The 22,881-nt window shown below is 32.8% G+C and overlaps 2 protein-coding genes and 1 long non-coding RNA gene across 3 annotated transcripts; 2 read left to right on the top strand and 1 right to left on the bottom strand.

The window, feature by feature from the left end:
• The first annotated feature begins 4,057 nt into the window (after positions 1-4,057).
• On the top strand, positions 4,058-11,832 carry LOC141487182 (uncharacterized). Its single transcript, XM_074185958.1, has 2 exons — positions 4,058-4,172; positions 9,356-11,832. Exons 1-2 carry the CDS (start codon positions 4,150-4,152, stop codon positions 9,981-9,983), a joined length of 651 nt encoding a protein of 216 aa, XP_074042059.1. The 5' UTR covers positions 4,058-4,149; the 3' UTR covers positions 9,984-11,832.
• An 846-nt stretch (positions 11,833-12,678) lies between these two features.
• On the top strand, positions 12,679-18,717 carry LOC141487183 (uncharacterized). The gene is made up of 2 exons (XR_012468241.1): positions 12,679-12,927; positions 17,526-18,717. It is a non-coding gene; the product is annotated as an uncharacterized lncRNA (long non-coding RNA).
• On the bottom strand, positions 16,987-22,480 carry LOC111509838 (ribosomal RNA processing protein 36 homolog). The gene is made up of 3 exons (XM_023165672.2): positions 21,835-22,480; positions 17,287-17,404; positions 16,987-17,228 (listed from the first exon to the last, which is right to left on the bottom strand). Exons 1-3 carry the CDS (start codon positions 22,273-22,275, stop codon positions 17,086-17,088), a joined length of 702 nt encoding a protein of 233 aa, XP_023021440.2. The 5' UTR covers positions 22,276-22,480; the 3' UTR covers positions 16,987-17,085.
• Positions 22,481-22,881: the final 401 nt, after the last annotated feature.

Raw genomic sequence — 22,881 nt, 5'->3', positions numbered from 1 at the left:
TTTTGAAAGGGTGTGATGTGTTTTATGAGAATCCTTTATCGGAAGTGATAAAATCGCATGTTGTACAAAAGAACAAGAAACCTATATCTCGCAGATATTCTTCAGAAGTGAAGCAGTTTGCTTTGATCAACTACTTTTCAAGTTCTAGGAATTATAGACATCTTAGCAAGTTATTGACTCTTCCAACAAAACGATGTTTGCAAAGGATGCAAAGGGTCGGTCGGTAGCCAAGCGGTTCGACGTGGGTGCTTTGTTCACTCACTCGAATTGACTGCCGTGTTGGTCGGTGGTTCAAGCCCTAGTCTGAACGATCGATCTTCACTTGCTATCGTCCAACCCGTGTTAGGAATCACACGTTAAAAGGTAAGACCTCGTTAATCCTTAGCTCGCACAAGTTTCGACTTCTGAGGGTTGTCGTTCGTAGGGGTGCGACAGCTGATTAACGGAAAAACAGATTTTAAACAGATTTAAACAGACAGATGACCCAAAAAATATCATGTAGGCCGGGCTAAGAAAATTCAGCAATATTCAAGGCACTTGAAATTAAAATTAAAACAATGCTCGAACAGGACAAGCGATGTGTGATATCTATAGATGAGATGGCTTTAAAATCCAATCTTTTTTTTGATACAGGATGTGATGAAATTATTGGTTTCGAAGATGTTGGAGAGGCAAATAAGAGGAATTCCATATGTAGAAATGTTCTCGTTATTATGGCTAGAGGACTTTATTCTCCCTGGAAACAACCGATTGCTTTTTTTGTCATTGAATCACAGCTACCAGCAAAAAATCTACGTGATATTTTGGATAAGTGCATTTCTAAATTATCCAATATAGGTCTGCATGTTTATGGCATCGTGAGTGACATGGGCTTTAACTTTTATGAATTGTCAAAGTTATAAGGGGTCACTTTAGAAGAATCTAAATTTGAGCTCGGTGGTAAAAAACTTGTTTATATTTTTAATCCAAGTCATTTGATAAAAGCCACTAGAAATAATTTTTTTAAACATTCATTTCATTTTGAAGGCAAAAGTACATCTTGGTCTTTTGTGCGCTCTTTTTATGAGCAAGACATAGGGCAATTTTATAGATTTGCACAATATTCTTGGATATACATGTTAATAATAATAATATGTTATTTATTTAAGATCCAAATACAAATACAAATGAGAAGTATTGAGAGTTCAAATAAATAACGAGATGCTCGATAAGTAAGTGAATACTTGTTTCGAGATACAAATTTGGTGTGAATGGGCATATACATACATACATTGAAATAGTTAAACAAAAACATAGAATGAATAACATATAAAGGTATTCGACTGCAAACATATTCAATCGTTAATGTAATCAAACATGTACAGCTATTATAATTTGTTATTATACTTAAAATAAAATGAAAAAACAAACACTATAATACAATATAAAGACACAGTTCAAGATAAAAAATACAAATATTTTGGACAAGTCACCTATTATATTGCACAGTTACATAAAAAAAGCTGTAAATGTAACAATAAAATTAAATGTAGAGTATAACATGCATTTTAAAAATTCTTAACGTATAAAGAAACAGGAATAAAAAGTGGAAAAGATGTACTAGGTATCTCCAAGCGAATCCTTGAGAGTAACATTGAACTCACTCAGAGTATACAGGCTCATTTTAGTGAGAAGTTTTTTCACTGTATTTCTGAAAAGTCTGAGTGGCAGATGTTTAATTTTTTCAGGAAGTAAATTGAAGCAAGTGATGCCAATTGATTTGCTTTTATCCAATCTTCTTAAGAGGGGCACAATATTATTTCCATTGCGTGTTTTGTAGGAGTGAATATCCGAGTGTGTTGTGAGTGTGTGATAATTTTCTTTGACATACAGAACATTGTCAAAGATAATTTGTTAGAATAGAGTCATGATTCCTGTATTCTCAAACAAAGGGTTACAGTGTTCATTATATTCAGCTTTAACAATGCTACGTACAGCAGCTTTTTGCAAGACAAATACTCTTTGAAGATGGGTGTAGCTTGCATTACCGCAGCACAGCAACCCATAACTCGTTGCTGAGTGGAACAAGGCGTAGTATGTCATTAGAGCTGCTTTCTGACCAGCCGTTGTAGCTATTCGCCTAATGGCATAAACAGATTTTGCTAGTTTGTTGCAAAGATTACTGATGTGGGTGGTCCAGGCAAGAGACGAGTCAAGATGAACTCCCAAAAATTTTATACTTTCTGTTGTAGAAATGGCATCAGTGCGATAGTTTGAAAATACACAAATTTCTGTTTTTGTTTCATTCATATACAGTTCATTAGAGTCAAACCACTGTTTAGCAGAAGCACAAATATTTGCCGATACGTTATCAACATCACGGGTTCTATATATATGTACAGAAAATGACGTCTCGTCAGCGTATAATATTGTCACTAATTCTAGTTTGAGATGCATATATGAAGGTAAGTCATTAGCATAAATCAGGAACAGTATGGATCCTTGTGAGGCTCCCCTTTTGATAATACGTTCTTGACTTATCAAATTGTTATTGTAAACTCTTTGTGTTCTGTTAGCTAAATATGATTCAATTATTTTATTGGGAATTCCTCTTATGCCATACCATTCTAATTTCTCCAACAGTTTATCATGACTAACACAATCGAAAGCCTTCGACAGATCTGTGAAGACAGTTAAACAGGATTGTTTATTTTCAAAAGCTTCAATAATGTTATTAGCCAATTTGTTTATAGCGTCTATAGCACTTTTACCTTTCCTAAACCCAAACTGATAATTATGTAAGAAATTATTGCTTTCCATGTAGTTACTAAACTGTATTAAAATAGCTTTTTCCATTACTTTGGATAGGGTGGGCAATATGTGAATTTGTCTGTGATTCTCAGGTAATTTTTCATCTACCTTCTTGAATATAGCTAGAACTTTGGCTGGTTTGAACACTGATGGAAAAAAACCATCAGAAAGACATTTTATTATGATGGTAAGTGGTTCAACGATTAGCGATGCGCATTGTTTGAGCAAATAAGTGCTGATACCATATACATCTTGCGTCTTTTTTGTTTTCAGACTCTTAATAATGATGATAATTTCCTCTTCGATGAAGGGGCGTAGGTAAAAGGATTTAAATGATGTACAGGAGTTGAGAGTAATTGAAACATTTTTGGGTGTCGCAATATTATTAATAATACTCACCGCATTGGCAGTAAAGAATTCATTAAAAAGATTCACATCACATTCATAAACAGATGATGCATCGAACACGTTATTGCCTCTTTCAGAGTTAATAATTTTCCAGATTGTCTTATTTTTATTGCTGGAGAGGAATATTTGATTCGAGTAATACTTTTGTTTTGCTTCAAGCACCATTCCATTGTATTTTTTTACTCAGCTCGTATTGCAATTTATTGAAATCGCTAGGAGATTTTTTACTCATGTCATATGCTAATTGAACATTTAGTTTTTGCTGTTCAATGGCATTATTTCTCCAATAATCGACATTGTGGGTTTTTTTCAGTGATTTTGATTCAATGATAGAAAAAGAATTTTCAAAATGTGTCATGAATATTTCGTGAAATTTTAGCGCCATTTCCTCAGATGTCGATTTACTATACACGAATTATCTCACCACCTAGGACAATCCCGCTGATCTAGCAGTACCACCACCCTGTTCCAGATGCTGACAAGACAGTTCTCACAGGAGCGCACATCTTCGAAGCTTCGCATCCAGAGTCAGTCAGATTTTATTCATCAAACCAACAACACGTATAATTTCATATATTTTGTACTTCTGTAATTTTTCATTTTCAAGTTTGTAACAATAAAAGTATTTTTTTAAAAGCAAGTTTAGTGCTGTCGATAGTTAATTGGCGCAGTCGACAGTAGGATTGTCAGAATTACGCGTATCGTACGAGTGATTTTCGTTTCAACGATTAATTGGCAATCGAACCTTTGTGAACAGAACAAGTTGGTGTTGAAAGCAGAGCGGCTCCTAGAACTTCAAGAAACCCAGTCAATCGGAGACCTGCAGAAAACTCCGTACCGAAGCTGTTTTCGAGAAGAGGAACTGCATCGTCCCCTTCTGCAAGGAAGAAACACTTGGTTAAGACAAAATCGTTGAACCAGGGCAGACTCCTTATAGTGGTTAAGAAAGCGATGGCCAAAATCTTGCTTTTATTGTGAGTACTCTGATTTTATGTCGCTTGAAAATATTTTTCAATCATTGTCTTTAGCTGTCTCAGACAATTCTATTTCCAACCCAAATCCAAGAACCAATCGAGTTTTTGTAAACCCCTTTTCAAATCGAACTAATTTAATTTCTCAATCAATTCCAATTAATAGTGATAACACATCTTATAACCAAAACCCAGAATTGAATATTTCAAACTCTTCAGAAATGGCAAATGTTTTCAAACCTGAATATTTAAATTGCGTTCCACAATTCGATGGGAACCCAAATGAACTTAATAGATATTTGAGTACTTGTGATAGCCTAATTACTCATTTTTATGATGCCGAAAATCCAAACTCTTTCCAAAATACATATCTATTGAATAGTTTGATTAGTAAACTAACAGGAAATGCTAAATTAGTAGTTAATATTCAAAATGTCACAACTTGGAATATTTTATAAGACACACTGTATAGGAATTTTGCGGATCAACGCGATGAAGCCTATTTGAATAGAGACATGGTTATGATGAAACAATACCCGGCTGAAAAACCTCAACAATTTTTTGATCGAATTTTGCAAATTCTCAATCTGATTTGTTGCTATATTGATTCTCATGAAGCAGACTAAAATTCGAAAGTTTTAAAACGCAAATTATATAATTCATTAGCTTTAAACACGTTTTTATCTGGATTAAAAGAACCTTTAGGAACCACAATTCGTTGTATGAGACCTATTGATTTGAATGAAGCTTTGCAATTCATCATTCGAGAAGAAAATATCAATTATTATCAAAACCAATCAAACAGAGTTTCTCTAAGACAAAATAGTAGCCAAATAAGATCAAATTCTAATCAAATTTCAAATCAGTCTCATTTTCCAAGAACTTCTTTTAATGCCAATACAAGAAACGATCAATTCCAAAATCGTCAATCGTTTAATCAAAATAGATCTTCAAATAATCAATTCCATCCACAAAACAATTTCCCTTCACAGCCTATAAATATTCAACCAAGAACTAATGTTCCACAACAAAAATTTTTCCGAAATTCTCAAGTTTTCAAACAACCTACTAATAACCAGAAAGTTTTCAAGCTCAATCCCAATCGGAATCTTCTCAGTCAAACACCTATGAGTGTTTCAACAAGGCAAACGTTCAACAGAAATCAACCAGGTCCTTCATTTTCTAGTAGACCTCAACAAAAAAACTTTATCTCGGAGAAACTTTTCAATACAGAAACGAATGATGTCGAATATTATTCACAAGATTCTGAAGTTGAAAATCAGAGCCAGTATGAAAATTTCGAAAATACTGAATGTAATCCTGATGAAAATTTTCAATTGATAGACCAAGACATCAATGAAACGTAGAACCAGTGATAATATCTTTAAATTCAAGTAATTCTAGCGAATTACTCTATATAATTCTACCTGAATATAATTTGAAATTTTTAGTCGATACAGGTTCGACTAAATCTTTAATTGATCCAAATCTAGCTTATAATCTATACCCCGATAGAATCCAAAATGATCCTTTCATAGCGTCAACCGTATTTCAAAAATGTTGTCACAAACATAGTGCTTTCATTCCCATTTCAAAAGTATTTAATGTTTCTGGAAACCTGAAATTTTATTTATTCAAATTTCACAATACATTTCATGGATTGATAGGTATTGATAACTTGAAACTACTTCAAGCAAATGTTAACTTGAGCAAAGGATTTTTGACAACATCCCATTCACAAATCAAATTGCATTATCATAAAATAAAAAATGATTTGAACCTCATTACCATTCTTCCCCGAAACGAACATGTAATTAAGATAAAAACATCTGTACGCGACGGTGAAATTATAATTCCTTATAAAAATATACACAACTGCGAAATTCCAGAGAGTTTGTCGATCGCGAGAAACGGAGAAGCGCTAACAACTATATTAAATAACAGTACGGATCAGATTACACTAGATTTCTCTGAACCTATTGTCGTTGAAAAATTTGATAGAACATGCATACAAGAATTTAATTTTAATAATTTTGATGAGACGTTCAAACGTAAACTGGACTTATCTTAGACCAATATTAGAACTGACCATTTGAATGTCGAAGAAAAATCAATGATAAAAAAATTATGTTTAGAATTTTCCGATATTTTTTACCATGAGGATGAACCGCTCACTTTTACAAATAAAACTAAACATCGTATAAAGACAACTGACGAAATACCGGTTTATACAAAGACATACAGATATCCATTCATTCACAAAAAAGAAGTCCAAACACAAATTCATAAAATGTTAGATCAAAAAATTATGAGGCCTAGTAGTTCACCTTGGTCGTCCCCAATTTGGGTCGTCCCTAAGAAAATGGATGCCTCCGGTAAACAAAAATGGCGAGTTGTTGTAGATTACCGGAAGCTTCATGAGAAAACAATTGATGATAAGTATCCCTTGCCGAATATAACCGATTTACTAGATAAATTAGGTAGATGCCAATATTTTTCGACTTTAGATCTTGCCAGCGGATTCCACCAAATTGAAATGTGTGAGGAAGACATCGAAAAAACAGCCTGCAATACCGAAAATGGGACAGCATTCAATACCGAAAATGGGCATTACGAGTTCCTCAGGATGCCATTTGGTCTCAAGAATGCTCCCGCGACTTTTGAACGAGTGATAGAGAATATCCCTAGAGGTATTCAAAACGAAAAATGCTTAGTTTATTTAGATGACATAATCATCTTTTCCACATCTCTCCAAGAGCATATCGAAAGGCTAAGAGCAGTTTTTCAAAGACTCAGAGAGTCAAACTTCAAAATCCAGTTCGATAAGTCAAAATTTTTACGAAAAGAAGTGGCTTATCTTGGGCATATTGTTACTCCGAACGGTGTCAAACCAAATCCGGATAAAATTAAATCGATAAAGAACTTTCATATTCCAAAAACAACTAAACAAATTAAAGGATTTTTAGGACTGTTAGGATATTATAGACGATTCATTAATAACTTCGCAAAATTAACGAAACCACTTACCAAATGCTTGAAGAAGGGTGCACAGATCATCCACGACGAAGAATTTCTATCGTGTTTCGAAACTTGTAAAAATTTACTAATTAACGAACCAATCCTTCAGTATCCAGATTTTACTAAACCGTTCAATTTAACAACGGACGCCTCAAACGTAGCTTTGGGTGCGGTCTTGAGCCAAGGACCTATTGGAAAAGACCTTCCAGTAGCATACGCTTCAAGGACTCTAAACGACTCGGAATCAAATTACAGCACAATAGAAAAAGAACTATTGGCTATTGTCTGGGCAACCAAATATTTTCATCCCTACCTTTTTGGCAGGAAATTTAATATAGTCACGGATCATAAACCACTCCAATGGCTATTTTCAACGAAAGACCAGAGTTCTAAATTGCTAAGATGGCGAATTAAACTTGAAGAATATCAATATAATATAATTTACAAAAAAGGGTCATCCAATACGAATACTGATGCACTTTCACGCATTGAACTACACACAACAGAGTCAAAGACTTTTTGGGAAGAACTAGACGAGATAATCGAAGAGTCCGAACGTCTAGCCGGCCCCTCTATTACTTTTGATAACCAAAATAGTGTTAACCCCAACTTAAATACTCCAGACTACCAACCATCTTCGAATATATTAGAAATAGGTAAACCTCTTCAAGATAATATTTCTATGATAGTTAATGCCGATACAGAATCTACTCAAACTCCTGAAAAACATGAACTTAACCCAATTGAAGAAATTGATGACGTTACCGTACATACTAATACCGAGGAAAATCCAATTGTTGAAATACCCATTTCAGAATCCCCAGTAAATTTCGGTCAAAACCAAATTATTTTCCAATCTGTTCTTCATTCACCATCTAAACCAAAAATAACGATCTTATTTGAGAAGAAACAGAGAATGACTGTTCAGCTTTCTTTAAATAACTTTGAAAGAGACGTAATCGATTTTGTAAAAGAATATATCGCACCTAACATACCTTATTATCTTTACTTCGAAAATTCAGATAACTATGAACGATTTTGTGAAGTAATTAGACAAAATTTCAAATGGCCTTCATTAAAATTTAAAAGATGTAAATTCAAACTAATCGATGTCACAGATAAAAAAGAAGCTTTAGAACTGATACAAGCATATCACGAAGGTAAAAGTAATCATAGAGGCATTGACGAGACCGAACAAAAACTCAAAACCCTTTATTATTGGCCCAATATGAAAGATTCTATCCAAACCTTCATTAACGAGTGTGAAATCTGTCAAAGAAGTAAATACGAAAGACATCATATCAAAACAAAAATGAATATAATCCCGACAGCCACCAAACCATTCGAAATTATCCACATTGACGTTTATACTTTAGAAAAAAATTAATTTCTTACTATTATAGATAGTTTTTCGAAATACGCGCAAGCATATCATTTGCCCTTTTTATCGGCTACCGATATAGCTGACAAACTTTTAATATTTTTTTCACATCATGGCGTACCTATCCAAATTATAGTTGACAACGGATCTGAATTTAAAAATACAGTTATTGAAGAACTTCTCAAACTGCACAAAGTAAATGTACATTTCTGCTCACCCAATCATCCCCAATCAAACGAACAAATTGAAAGACTTCACTCTACTCTCATTGAACACATTAGACTTCTCAATACTAGCGGATTTCTTAAAACACCGCCTCAAACGAAAATGGTTTACGCTATACTTGCATTCAATCACTCAATACATTCTGCAACAAAATTAAAACCCATCGATATAGTTAATGGACATATAACCAATGAAAATCCACTCGATATCGACATAGATAATATTCTTCTCAATGACTATACAAATGACCACCGAGAAAAAACTAAATTACTTTACGCGGAAATAAACAGAAAAATAATGAAAAGAAAAGGTTATTTCAAAATCTAATGAAACGCGCGATAATCCAGAAATGTTCAAACCTAATTCTAAAACATACGTGAAAAAACACTTGAGACAAAAACACGCTAACAAATTTGAAAAACCGACCACTATCACAAAAGTTAGACCAATCTATGAAGACAGTTCCCACAGGAAATCATGAAAAAGTACACATGGACAATTTAAAAAGACCAAGAAAGAAGTGCTATGATTTTAATAAATAGTTCATTTCATTTCTTTTCAGAATATCTTTTGTATTCGGACTTCAGGACAGAATAACATTGAAAAACCTGGAAAACAATCCTGGTATGATACCTTTGAAATTGGGCAACGCCAAAATTCAACAATACTCACACACACTGATACACTACAATGACTTGAATCCATTCAAAACTGAAATCCAAAAACTGAACGACCAATTCGGACAAACTTTAGAAGCACTCAGTATAAACAAAAACAATATTTCCTCAGCTGAAACAGAAAATTACATCAAAATTTTGACTTTGACAAAAGACAAGACTGAATCCAAATCGCAAGAAATAATCACAAATCCCAAACGAATCAAAAGAGGATTGATTAATGGTATTGGTTCGATATTTAAATCAATTACAGGAAACCTCGATGCAGAAGATGAGGAGCGGTACGAAAAACTTATTAGGGAACTTCAAAACAACCAAAAAGTATTGGCTTCTAAATTCAATCAAACTGTTCAACAAATAATTCACAATGAAAAATTTCTTCAAGAAAAAATAGTTCATATTGCTGCCATATTCCAAACAAAAAGTTATGAAGAAAATAGAGCATATGTTCACGATATACTCAACCAAATGATTGATATGTTTGAAATAGTCAACTCTGCCTTACAGGACTGAAAATTCTATAGCATTCGCGAAACTCAGCATTATGCATCCAAGCATAGTGAAATCCACTGACTTATACGCCGAACTTCTTAAATTACACGGAATAATTGCAAAGAATCAATTTCCTATTGATATTACTTTAGAAAACATCTTGAAATTAGAGAAAATCATAAACATCGAATGTTTTATTCTGAATAATAGAATAACCTTTCTTCTTCATGTTCCAATCACATATCCATACATTTTCGATTACTATCACTTATATTCAATCCCTACATATAGTCAAAGTCAGTTCAAGGCACTTATACTCAAAAATTCATTTTTACTGAAGAACTCAGAATATTTCACATTTAAAAGCGATGATTGTGTCAAAGTAGAACCACAATTCTATGTCTGCAAGAAAATGCCGATTAGAGAAATTTCTGGAGATGGAAGACACTTCCACATGTAGACAAATCGATGTTAGGATTACTAAGCCAATAGCTAACCAACTGGAGGACTCTACCCAATGGATAGCGTTATTTCCAAATAAAACGACAATCCACCTACAATGTAATGAACAAGAGGATGTTCAAAGAATAATTGGATCCTATTTAATTGACATTCCAGTAGGCTGCAAAATCAAGGCGAATCAAATCGAAATAATCAATGAAGAAAATGTAATCAATAGCAATCAAATAATATTGATTCCCGAATTAAACCAAGATCACAACCCTCCAAAAAGTGTAAATATGAGCTTTCAATTGGACGATGTTGACCTGAAAGAACTCCAAAACCTGAAAAATCAGCTAATTGATAACAATCCTGAAATAACATTCAACCAAGGCGGACTTTACCAATCACCGAGTATATGGACTTTAGTGGTTTACTTAGCGATCATATCAATGATAGTTTACTTCTTGTACAGGAAAAATGTACTTCGATGTTGCACCAATAAGAAGCCAAGTCAAGAAGAGAACCAATTACAAGTAGTTAATGAAGTAACCGATCTATCCACTGTTCAACTACCCCGCTGCGCATGGGGGAGAAATTATCTCACCACCTAGGACAATCCCGCTGATCTAGCAGTACCACCACCCTGTTCCAGATGCTGACAAGACAGTTCTCACAGGAGCGCACATCTTCGAAGCTTCGCATCCAGAGTCAGTCAGATTTTATTCATCAAATCAACAACACGTATAATTCCATATATTTTGTACTTCTGTAATTTTTCATTTTCAAGTTTGTAACAATAAAAGTATTTTTTAAAAAGCAAGTTTAGTGCCGTCGATAGTTAATTCACGTCAGACTATGATTCTCCATTGAGATGAGTTTTGAATACACTTAGATTTTTGTTGGAAAAGTTTAGCTCATATTTCTTATTAATATTTTTGTCACACCTGATTTTGTATGTGAAGATTTGAGGATCATGATCTGCCAGTGGAACACTAAGAACTTCTGCATTTGAACTCTCTATATTTGAGAATATGTTATCAGGACATGTTTTAGACTTTCTCATCATTCTGGTGACTGAATGAATTTTTTTGCTCATATTAAAATGCTGAAACAAGTCAATGACTGAGTTCGTTTTCTTCTCCGGATTTAGGAAATTTACATTGAAATCGCCACATATAACAACGTTAGCTCTGCTATAATGCCTTTCTATATAGATGAGGGCTTCTGTCATTATGTTTAAACACTTAGTAAAATCAGAGTTACTACAGGGTGATCGGTATACAGATAATACAAGTAAATTGAATTTCTTTGAGAATAATGCAGAAAGTTCACAGTGAAATTCTTGAGATAGCTGTTTGAATTCGATGATTTCTTTGCCATCAAAAAAATTATTTATGTAGATACAAGTACCTCCATGTATATGATTATGTCGGTATTAAATAGAAATTAATTTAAAATTTTTAAGAGTATAACAGAAGGACTTGCTTGTAGATAGCCAGTGTTCAGTTAGGCACAGTACACTTAGGTTATTGAGACAATTAACAAAATTATCTAGTTGCAAAATCTTATTCCAAAGGCACTGAATATTTAGATATAGAATTTTCAGTTCTTCAACAGGACCTAGTTTTGAGCCTGGGACGCCATTATAGTTGCTGTTCGTTGTTTCCGATAAACTTATATTATTTAGATTCGATTCTATTTGTTTTGGTGCTTTAGTTCCAAAAAAGATCTTGGTTGTCCTTCATATTGGTGACGAACTCTTCTGAAGTCGTATCTTCTGTAACCGACTCCCGGTGGCCAAAAGGAAGGTTTGTAGAAATCCTCCTTGAACTTGAAATCAGCAGCAACCATGAAAGATTTCAAGTTGTTATCAGTTCTGATGTACTTAACTATGAAACTTTCTTTGAGACATGCTGTTTTTTCAACTAGAAAAATTCTGATGTCATCTTCCTCAACATCTTCAGTTACCCGATAGATGTACAACCAAACTTTTGGTTATACCCCTTTGAATTTTGAGCCACCATCATCCGACTGACCGATGAGACGTCTATTTGTTTGTTTATTTCGTACTTGTTGCCATTCTGAGGTGTCTTTGCAGTTTCCACCATGGGAAGATTCTGATGGACCTGCTTCTGGGTCAGTTTGCAATTTGATAACTTCATCAAATTTCATTTGCCACTTCCTTCAGTTTGAGAGGTGGGTCACTATGTATAACAAGTTCATTTGTAGTTTTTAGATCAGCGATGTTTTTATCTTTTGGCTTACTCACTGTTTTAGTTTGTATGTTTTTGGACGTATCATTTTTCTTGTCATTTTTTGTAACATTTTTTATTGTAGGTACTTTTTATTGTGGGTACCCCCAATTTGTTGTGATTCAAGATTTTGTACTTCTATGTGTTTCGGTTTATCTTCTAGAAATGCAATTTTCTCATTTAGTAGTCGAATGAGTTCATCTTTGTCATTAATTATGTTGTTTTTGTCCCGAGATAATTTGCTTCAGAAGGTTATTTTCTTCAGTCAGGTAGGCTTCTTCTGTCATGTAGATGTCCAACATGAATATGTATTTAAAATAGTGTTCAATTTTCATTTTCCTTGAAATAAAAGTATGAAAACAAATAAATACAGTAACACAATTTCAACTTAGCGAATATCAAACTTTTAAACAGTTCAGTTCAATACAATATATCAATAATCTATATACCTGTTTGCTAACAGTGATACATCGGTATTTAAAAGGTTTTCAGTTTTCATTTTCCTTCGATTATTTCAGTGACTACTATTCTAGGCATTTTCAGAATGTATTTTTTTAATTCTTTCTTGAAAGTAAAAATGTTTTTGATATCGGTTATTAATTTGGGAATAGAATTACCTATATACTTTAGGCGCAATGTATCTGTATGACCTTTGACCAAACGATTTAGCCATGTGAGGTACTATATGTTGATTTTTCTGGCGAGTTTCGTAATGGTGAGTAGGTAGCTTTGCCTGATTCCTTGAAGTATGATATTTCAAACCAGTTTTCAGATAGTACAATTGCCTTGCATTATTCTCAGAAATCTTTTTTGAATGGTTTCCAAATGACTTTCTAACAAGGTATGGTACAAGGTTTTCAGCTGGTCATATTTCAGTATTTTTTTCAAATACTTGAATCTGTATAATATTTTAAATTGTTATTCCTTTATAAATTGCTATTATTTCTGCATCACAAATGTTTATTTGATCGTGTAACATAGCTGAAAATGCAAAATTTTTTTGGGGCATGTGTATCCCTATTCCCACTTTGTTTTCGGATTTTGAAGCATCTGTAAATACAAAGTTAGATTCTGTTTGGTATTTTTCTGTACCACTCAAGAACTGTTCATTACTTGATAGATCGTATTTGTTTACCTTGATGTCCACTACATCTATTTCCTGAATATAGGTATAACGTTGTTTTTATATATGTTGGCTGTATTTGTTTGACATAGATTTAATGCTTCAATAAGGTATGGTGTCTGTTTATTTTTCCAGAAACCTGTTTGATGTTGGAGTAAATGTTTGATGATAATTAATATCTGAAATAGTGGTGGTTGGTAATCTATTCTTTTCAGTATAAATTTTGTTGCCAACCATTTCCGCCTTGTCTCTAGACATGTTGTACCAGCTTCCGCTAACATAGCATTTACTGGAGTTGATTTCATACACCCTAGGAGAACACGAAGGTCTTGGTTATATGTTTTATCCAGTCTAACCAGATTTTTTTTTGAACAAGGTTTGTATAACATTTACCCATATTCTAGGTGAGATCTTACTAGACCATTGAATGCTATCATCAGCGTTTTGGGATCCGCACCCCACCGTACTCTACTGAATGTTTTTATGACATTTATACTTTTATTTGCCCGATTAACAGCTATTTCAATATTTTTGTCCCCCGTCAAGCTCCCACTATTGTACCTAGGTATTTCACCTCATTTTTTGTTTGTATTGGTTGTTCCCCTATATTAATCCCTAGATTATCTTTAATTTGCCTACCCCTTTTAAAACACATAGCTTCACATTTTGATGTTGCTAATTGAAAGTCGTGCTCCTTCATCCACAAATCTATTTTAATTAAGATTTGATTGATTGTTTGTACAGTGGAATGAATGTTTACTCCTTTACATATAAGGACAAGGTCGTCCGCGTAAGTTAGTAGTTGGGCCGTATTAGGTACCAACTCAAATAATGAAATCATATAAATGTTAAATAATAGTGGGCTAAGTGGTGAACCCTGTGTGGCGCCTCTTGTGGTAACCATAGGACCATGTATATTATCTTCTTTGTCTACTATATAATTTTCCCTGTTCTGCAGAATTCTAAATATTAAATTGCCTATATCATTGTCCACCCCATAATTTAATAGATATTTATAGAGTATGTATATATTTACGTTGTCGTACGCACTTTTAATTTCCAGAAACACTGTTATTGTTATTTTGTTCAAACCTAATGCCATTTGGACATAAGACAACAAATAGGCAATACTATCCATCGTTCCCATTCCCTTGCAAAAACCTACTTGGTTTTTGTTAAACATTCGTTGATGTTCAAATTTCCATTCTAGTCAATTTTTTATTAATTTTTCTAAAATTTTTAGTTCACATGATGCCATTGCCAATAGCTGGTAATTGCCTATGTCGGTGTTGTCGTTCCTATTTTGTTTTAAAATTACAAATAATAAAAACTCTTTCCACGAACTCGGCAGGGTGTCGCCCTGTAAGATTTTGTTGTAAATTGTTAATAACTGTTTTTTAACTATTATTGGTAAGTTTATAAACATACTGTAAGGGATACCATCTCTACCCGGGCAGATTTTTTTTTCATTCTTAAACATTTTTCTAATTCTACTAGTGAAAAAGGTTTTGACTTTTCAATAGTTGTTACCATTTGGAATTCTAGGTTTATGTCACAGTGAGAATGTTGTCTTAAAAGTTGTTCGGCTAAGATAGGGTCCGGGGCATTATTTTTTTCATATCTGTTTAGTTTTTTATCTGAAAAGCTACGTATTTTATTCCAGACGTATGATAAGTTTGAATCCCGGTTTAACGTGGAACAGAAATACTTGAAACTTTGTTTTTTCTTTTTTTTTTAAATCGTTTTGTCCGTGCTATTATTTTTTTTTGCCTCTATATAGTTTTCTGAATTAGGTATTTCTTTAAAAGTTTTTATTGTCTGTTTCTGTATTGCATTTTGTTGTTGGCACTCGGCGTCCCACCAAGGGCTACGAGCTCCATTAATTTGTCTTTGTTGAAATTCAGGTATGGTGCTGTCCGCTACTGTGTTCATTAATTTAATCAATTCTTTGTATGCAATACTCATCCCAGTTTGCTTTATCAAAAAATCTCTGTTTTCTAGGATTAGAATAAGGGACATTTTCCTTTGTTGGGTGATTATATTTACACACAGTGGGAAAGTGATCACCTCCCATGAACATTTTGATGCTACTTTGCTGGATATTAGACACAAGTCCAGTGGACTAGTGTTTTCGTTTGGATTTGTGAATCTAGTGCTCTTACCTGTATTCATGACTACCAGCTCTCTTCTATTATGGTCAACATGATGTTGCCATTATTGTTAATATTATTACTTCCCCATAATGGATGGTGTGTATTAAAATCACCCATCCAACTGGATTCTCCTTCTAGTTTAGATATCATTTCATACAACTTTGTAAAGTTTAATTTATTATTAGGTGGATTATATGTATTTACTATGATTGTATTGTTAAGCTTGATTATTATACTTCGACATTTATCGTTGTTGTAAATGTATTCAATTTTTTTTCTGTGAAATTGCAATCTTTTCGAATGAGAGTGGCTATACCCCCGTATCCATTCTCAATTTTCAAATGAGAAAATCTTCCTACTCTTCCCCCTAACTTTTCGTTCATTTCTAGCATTACAACATACGGGCCTGCCATGCCATCACTATATGTTATTATCTGCTCATTATCTGACGATTCTTGCTCGTGTAAATCCCTATTTATATCAATATCATTTTGTAAGGTTGATGTAAAGTCCCTGGACGAACCTATTCAAACTATCTCTTCCTGAACTTTCCTGATCTTTTTCCTGATTACTACTATTCCCGTATCCCGTATCCGATTTCTTTTCTGAATGCAGTTTTTTGGGGAAAGATTCCTCTTCCCCTTTCCCCTCCTAACATGTTCAAAGTACCTTTATTATATTTTTTGCCTAATATCTAATTTTTTTTGGTTAACTAATTATAAGAGAAAAAAGTAACTTAAATAAAAAACCCAAAAGAAAGATGTCCCAGGTAGAAGAAAGATAACAAAAAGAGTTACCAGCACACTTTCTCGCAGCACAAAGCAATAAACGATGTTCACTTTTTGTAGGTTACACCGAAAGTCCAAAGTGTAAAGTTGTATTAATTGGTTTGGACATAACATTAGTTAAATTCCCTCATAGTTTTAGTGAATAAGCTACCAATAAAAATTTGAATGATTAACGATAGCTCCATAACCATAATAGTAATATTTTTCTAACTATAAACTTGGCATACAGAGCCACGTTATAAAATAATTTTGAAAAACAATTCATTACTATTTACCATACTTATTTATTTACATTTACTTTTTTGTTATCTTCAGTTACATGTTAAATCACGTGAATCAATAATAACTATTTTTCTCATAAAACTACCTGAATTCCTGTTCGTAATTCATTTTTTTCTTGCTCTTTCCTATCAATTTCTTGGACCTCTTTTCTATATGCTTCTTCAATTTGTTGGATTTCTTAAGAGTTTCGTACTTGTCAATCAAGTCTTCTAATTTTTTCACAGCTGTAAAAAGAAATTGTATAATGATAAACTAAAATAAGCAGTGACATTTCACACTTACATTTTTTTTTGAAATTCGGTTTTTCACCACTCTTGAGTTTTCTCCTGATTTCCATTTTCTCTTCAACTTTCTTCAATTCCTCGGTTTCAATTTTGTTGTGTTCTCTGAGTTGATTATTCTGAAGAGAAAAAAGTAGTGATTATATTTTTGTGTATGTTTCTGACAGGCATTGATTGATATTTTGATTGCCATACTTGATATTTTGTTAATCAGACTGACACAAAACTTCAAATTTTTAGAAAGACCAAAAATAATAAGGATTTCGTAAGATTTGTCTTCTGGGACATCGGAGCTACACAAATGCACCACCAAATCGTGTTGAATAACGACTATTAATGGCTACCGATGAATGAGCTAGCACTAAATGTTGGAAAAACTGTATATATGGTGTTAAAGCACAAAAACAAAGTAAATGGGATAATACATTTGTATATAAACAATAACTTACTAAAAGAAGTCAAAGTTCACAAAATATTATAATAATAATATAATAATTAACTCCAGTGGGCAGAACATATCAACAAAGTGATAATAAAAATAGTTTTAATGACAGATGCATTAAAACGCTGTGCAAAATATATAAACCACAATGTCAAAAAAATGATATATTATAGCTATATTGAATCACATATAGGGTATCTCATACTATGTTGGAGCATGGCATCATAACAACCAATTAACAAGCTAGGAAGAGTGTAAAACAAATCAATAAAAACTTTGTATAACTTGTATCGACCAACTTCCACAAACATTGTTTATGAAAAAACGGGATTCCTGAAAATAGTAAAAATCATTACACTTGAACAAGTAAAACTTATACATGGAATCTTGAATAAATACATCTTATGTAATACCACCATGAAAACAGTAGGAGATACCCAAAATCACAATACAAGAATGCTGTAAGACTGAAACAAATATACATGAGAACAAAGAAAAATCAGGGTACACCCATCTATGGAGGAATCCAGCAATACAATAAACTTCCTGTAGACTTTACAAACATTGCTTCTATGACTGAATTCAAAAAAACTGTTAAAAAATTGTATTTGAAAGTAGGCTGATTGAGTATAATTTTACCATGTTGAAGGTATCAAACAATAGTTACACCAACATGTAATTGTGGAACTTTATTTTATTTTATTATTTTTATTTTATTATTTTTATTTCATTATTTTTATTTCATTATTTTTATTTTATTATTTTTATTTTATTACTTTTATTTTATTTTTTCACGTTTAAAGTCCATCTTTATCTTTTTAAATTTTTATCTTTATATACATATTTTTGTTTTTATTATTTTGTTATTTTGATATTGTTAAAAATAACTACAAGATTATATTAATAAAAAGAATACTTTGTACGCCACAACACCAGATCTATTCTGATTACTGGCCAATTATATGTTTATAAATAAAAAAGATATGTATTTATGGTGATTTCATAACCATGGGGTTTAGTCAGCAGAAAGTGATTTGACTTTATCATATGCGAAATCTATGGTGATAGAATTTTTTATAAATTGTTGTTGATTTATTCTGGATGATCCATGTTGTTCACTACTGACTTTATTTTTCAACTCTCAAGCTAATGTTTTTGTCACTAAACATTCAAAAAGTTAATTTCTGACAGGATGCTAATTGCTTGATAGTTCTCAATATCATGCTTTGAACCAGATGTTTTATATGTTTTATATTATTATTCTTCTAAAAGCTGAGAAAGTATCCAGTATTTAAATATTTATTGAATGAGATATAAAAAGGTGTATTTCCCAACCCAACATTAATATTTCCAAAAATTAATCGCTTGTGCCATTTCTTATCATGGTATAACTGGACCATACTCATTTAAGATTACTTGTAATAGAAATTCTTATTTTAACATGTTGAATGCTCTTCTTTGTGATCATTTTAAATAACTTCCATGTTACCTGAGCAATATGCATTTTAAGCAAGATGAATGCCTGTCCTATTTTTAAGAAAAGTGAAGAAATAACTTGATTTGGAATTTGAACAAAAATATCGCCTTGTTTAGTTTTTATAATTAACTTTCAGTATCTTTATTTTATTGTGTTGACAACTTTATATTGTCTTATAGAAAAAAGTATTATTATGTTGATGCACCTGTATTGTACATGAATCTCATTTATGTTAATCAAACTGTCAAAATTGGAAAATCTTTCAATATAACACTTTATTGTGAGACTTTCACTAAACAGTTTACAAAACCACAAACAACCGCAAAACGTGTTTTGCTATACAAATGCTTTTTCAAATGTTTTCACACTGAGTGACTATCAAATTGTTCTATAGCAAAACACATGTTACAATTTTGTGAACTGTTCATGAAGTATCGGTCAATTCCATCACATATAAAAAAGATTATATAAAAATTTTGAAAGAAAACATGGCAGAAAGAATTTCTTTTCTGGAAAAAGGTATGAAACAGTGTAAAGAACATATAAAGTAAAGATTCATAGAAATTTTTTTTTAACAAAACTATAACTTCACGTGTAGAAATGTTTCTAGAAATGGTACATTCCGATGAATGTGGCCCCTTGCAACAAAATGGAGTTTTTGAGTAGCTCAACTGAACTTTGATGGAAATTACTGGAAGTATACTGATTCATTCGAATTTAGATAATTGTTATTGGGCTAAACAGTTAATATATCTATGTTTAATAAAATAATTTCTGATGAAAGCATTGTATAAAATAGACTCAAATGCAAAATAACTTACATTTGTTGGTTATTGCGAGAATTCAAAAGGTTAACGTTTCATTAACCCCAAAACTAAAAGAGTAATTGTGATGCACTGTTTGGAACCTTTGGTGTAGTAATGAATATTATTGGAGTTATTTCCCAACACCAAACCGTTATTTTAACACCTCAATACATGTTTTGATCAACAAGTGATCATCTTCAAGAGGAAGATCAAAGTGTTTGATGAGTTTGATCTTCCTCTTGAATATGATCAACCTGTTTGATGAATTTGATCTTCCTCTTGAAGATGATCACTTGGTGATCGAAACACCTATCAAGGTGTTAAAATAAAGGTTTAGTGTTGGGAAAAACCCCAGTAATATTTAAAAGAGTAATTGTCCAAAGATATGCTGTATTTCTCGACTAAGGTTTTTATCTGCTCTTGTAGCCAAATTGCTCTTATACAAGAATAATATCGGTGGACGTGAGTTTCGCAATTTCCCTAATTTGTCAGCTGCATCCTTCAACGACGACGACTTGCTTGTTTACTGCCAACATTTGGAGAACCTCCACAGTGATTTCGCAGAATGATACCAGGACATTTTAAACTTGGAAATACCGGACTGGGTGTTGGATCCTTTTTGAAATGTCAACACAGCAGGATCACCCCAGCTGGAAAAAGAACTCATAGAACTGATAACGATCGAGGAAATAAAAATAAAATTCAAAAATGGATGCCAATCCCGCAATTGTACCCTGGATTGGAGTTCATCGTTCGATTTTTGATAGCATTCCCATCATCGTATTTGTGTGAACGTGAATTTAGTGCTGTGGCAACGTTGCTAACTAAAAAGACAAATCGGTTGCAGATTACCAAACGTGGTGACTTACGCCTGACATAAAATTCGTCTTTCACATTAGATTAGTTTTAAAATTCAAATTGAAATGTTTGTTTTAATAACATGAATAAAAGTTTTCCCGATATTACAAAATGGTGTTTTACATTACCCTCACCAGAAAGTCTTATTTTCACATGACAGACATAATTTAATTATTAAAATAATGACTGCGTTTGTGATTCTAAAGATGAAGTAAAGTAAAACAATTTGGGGGGCGGTAGAAATAATTAATTCTTGAAGTGGGCGGTAAACAAAATAAGTTTGAGAAACCTCTGATCTAGAGTCACTCTTGATAAAGAGATAATAAAGATATCTAGGAAAAACCATTCACAGATTATTGTGATTTTGGGGGTGGTTTACATGCTGTGTGTAGTAATAATCGTTCACTACAAACTGAAAGTTTTTGAATTTGTGAATGTTTTCAGCCTTTATTCGATGAAATGTGCATCGAGGAAAGTATTGCAGTTCTTGTGATTGAAAAAAATGATTGCTTAGTATGCTTTAATTGCATTGAGAGCTTTTGACAAATCAAAAACACATCAGTAAAAACATTAGTGTTTCTATGCTTGAAGGTATTTAAGATCAAAGGTATCCCTACCAAAATTTCAAGTGAAAAGTGATTACTATTCAAAGTTAATGGAAACCAATATTTCAGAAGATGAAATGATTTGAAACAACTTTCTTGATATCATTAGTATACTTTATAAGGGTACTTTACAAAAAAGTGGGGTTCTAATCTTTCGGGCACTCTGTATACAATTTTTCTTTACATCCACAAACGTGTTTTGTTAGCAATCAGAAATTTTCATCAAGAATTACTTCTTCGAAAAATGAAATTTTTATCATAGCACGTACTACATATAGATGACGAAAAATTAGCAATATTTTAAACGGGCCTGTATTGGAAAATTATTGATTGATAATGGTACCATTAAACATCTACATACTATTCTCTGTATCAGCAACTGAATCACTTTATTTCGTTCCGGATTGACGCAATTTTTCAACTCTTTCTCCAGTTCCTTTTTCTCGTTCTGGCGGATATCATTAAGGAACTTGTAATTAGCTCTGAACTCCTTTTCATCAAACTGTCCGCAAAGGGGATCAAAACGAGGATCTCTAGGGACGAACTTTTTTGTTGAGGGTGCTTTTTCTTCAAAATGTTTATTGAACTTTTTTGGCCGTACTTTCGAACTAACTTCCCTAGGTCTGTTTTTATTGGCACGCTGAAAGTCGACTTTGGGTTTCGATTTGTGTTCTCCGTAGATGGTTTTATTGTACAACTTCGCGCCCATGTCTTTTTTCATTTTCAGTAGTTCCTCGAAGCTAAGGCTAGAAAGTTTTTCGCGGATCTTGTCTCGCTCTTCTGATGAAATCTCTTCAGTCATTTTCAAAATTATTTCTCTCTCACTCTTAACTTTCTACTCTACAATTATTTGTATATGTATAATTATTTTTCTTCGATTCAAATTCAAAGTAATATAATTAAATTATTATATTAGGTTAACAACATGACTCCAAGATCTTCTTCTTATTTTGTGGCGATTTCACAGAAGAGTCCGAGAATACCTACCTGGTAGGTATTCTCGGGAAGAGTGTTGTTATTCGAGAGAACCATCTCCGCAAGGTGACACTGCATATATATTTATTCGTTTGTGACTACGGTGTCTTATGTTTTCCTCAGGCATGATGTTCGAATTACAATACATATATGTCTTCCACTCCGTGGCAATCTCAGAGTAATAAAAGACAATAGAGAGGCCTTTTCCATCCGTACATTGAAGGCAGCATAACTTTGTTTACGGGAAGTAAGTTGGACCATAAAACAGTGGCGGTTGGTTTAGTTGATGATCGGAGGAATAGTATATATAATAAATCATTTCAGGTGAAAATGTATTCTGTTCAAATAGTTCCTACACGAAATCTGATTTATTATTAATGATTATGAAAATGAGGCCAGTTTTACTACCACCTCCACTAGATTTTTACTTATG

Source organism: Leptinotarsa decemlineata, unplaced genomic scaffold (genome assembly GCF_025532065.1).
Source record: "Leptinotarsa decemlineata unplaced genomic scaffold, Ldec_3_MD MMD2_tig00078422_RagTag_RagTag, whole genome shotgun sequence".
Taxonomy (NCBI): domain Eukaryota; kingdom Metazoa; phylum Arthropoda; class Insecta; order Coleoptera; family Chrysomelidae; genus Leptinotarsa; species Leptinotarsa decemlineata.
The sequence above is the reverse complement of the archived record's forward strand: the minus strand, read 5'-3'. Positions and strand labels throughout refer to the sequence as shown.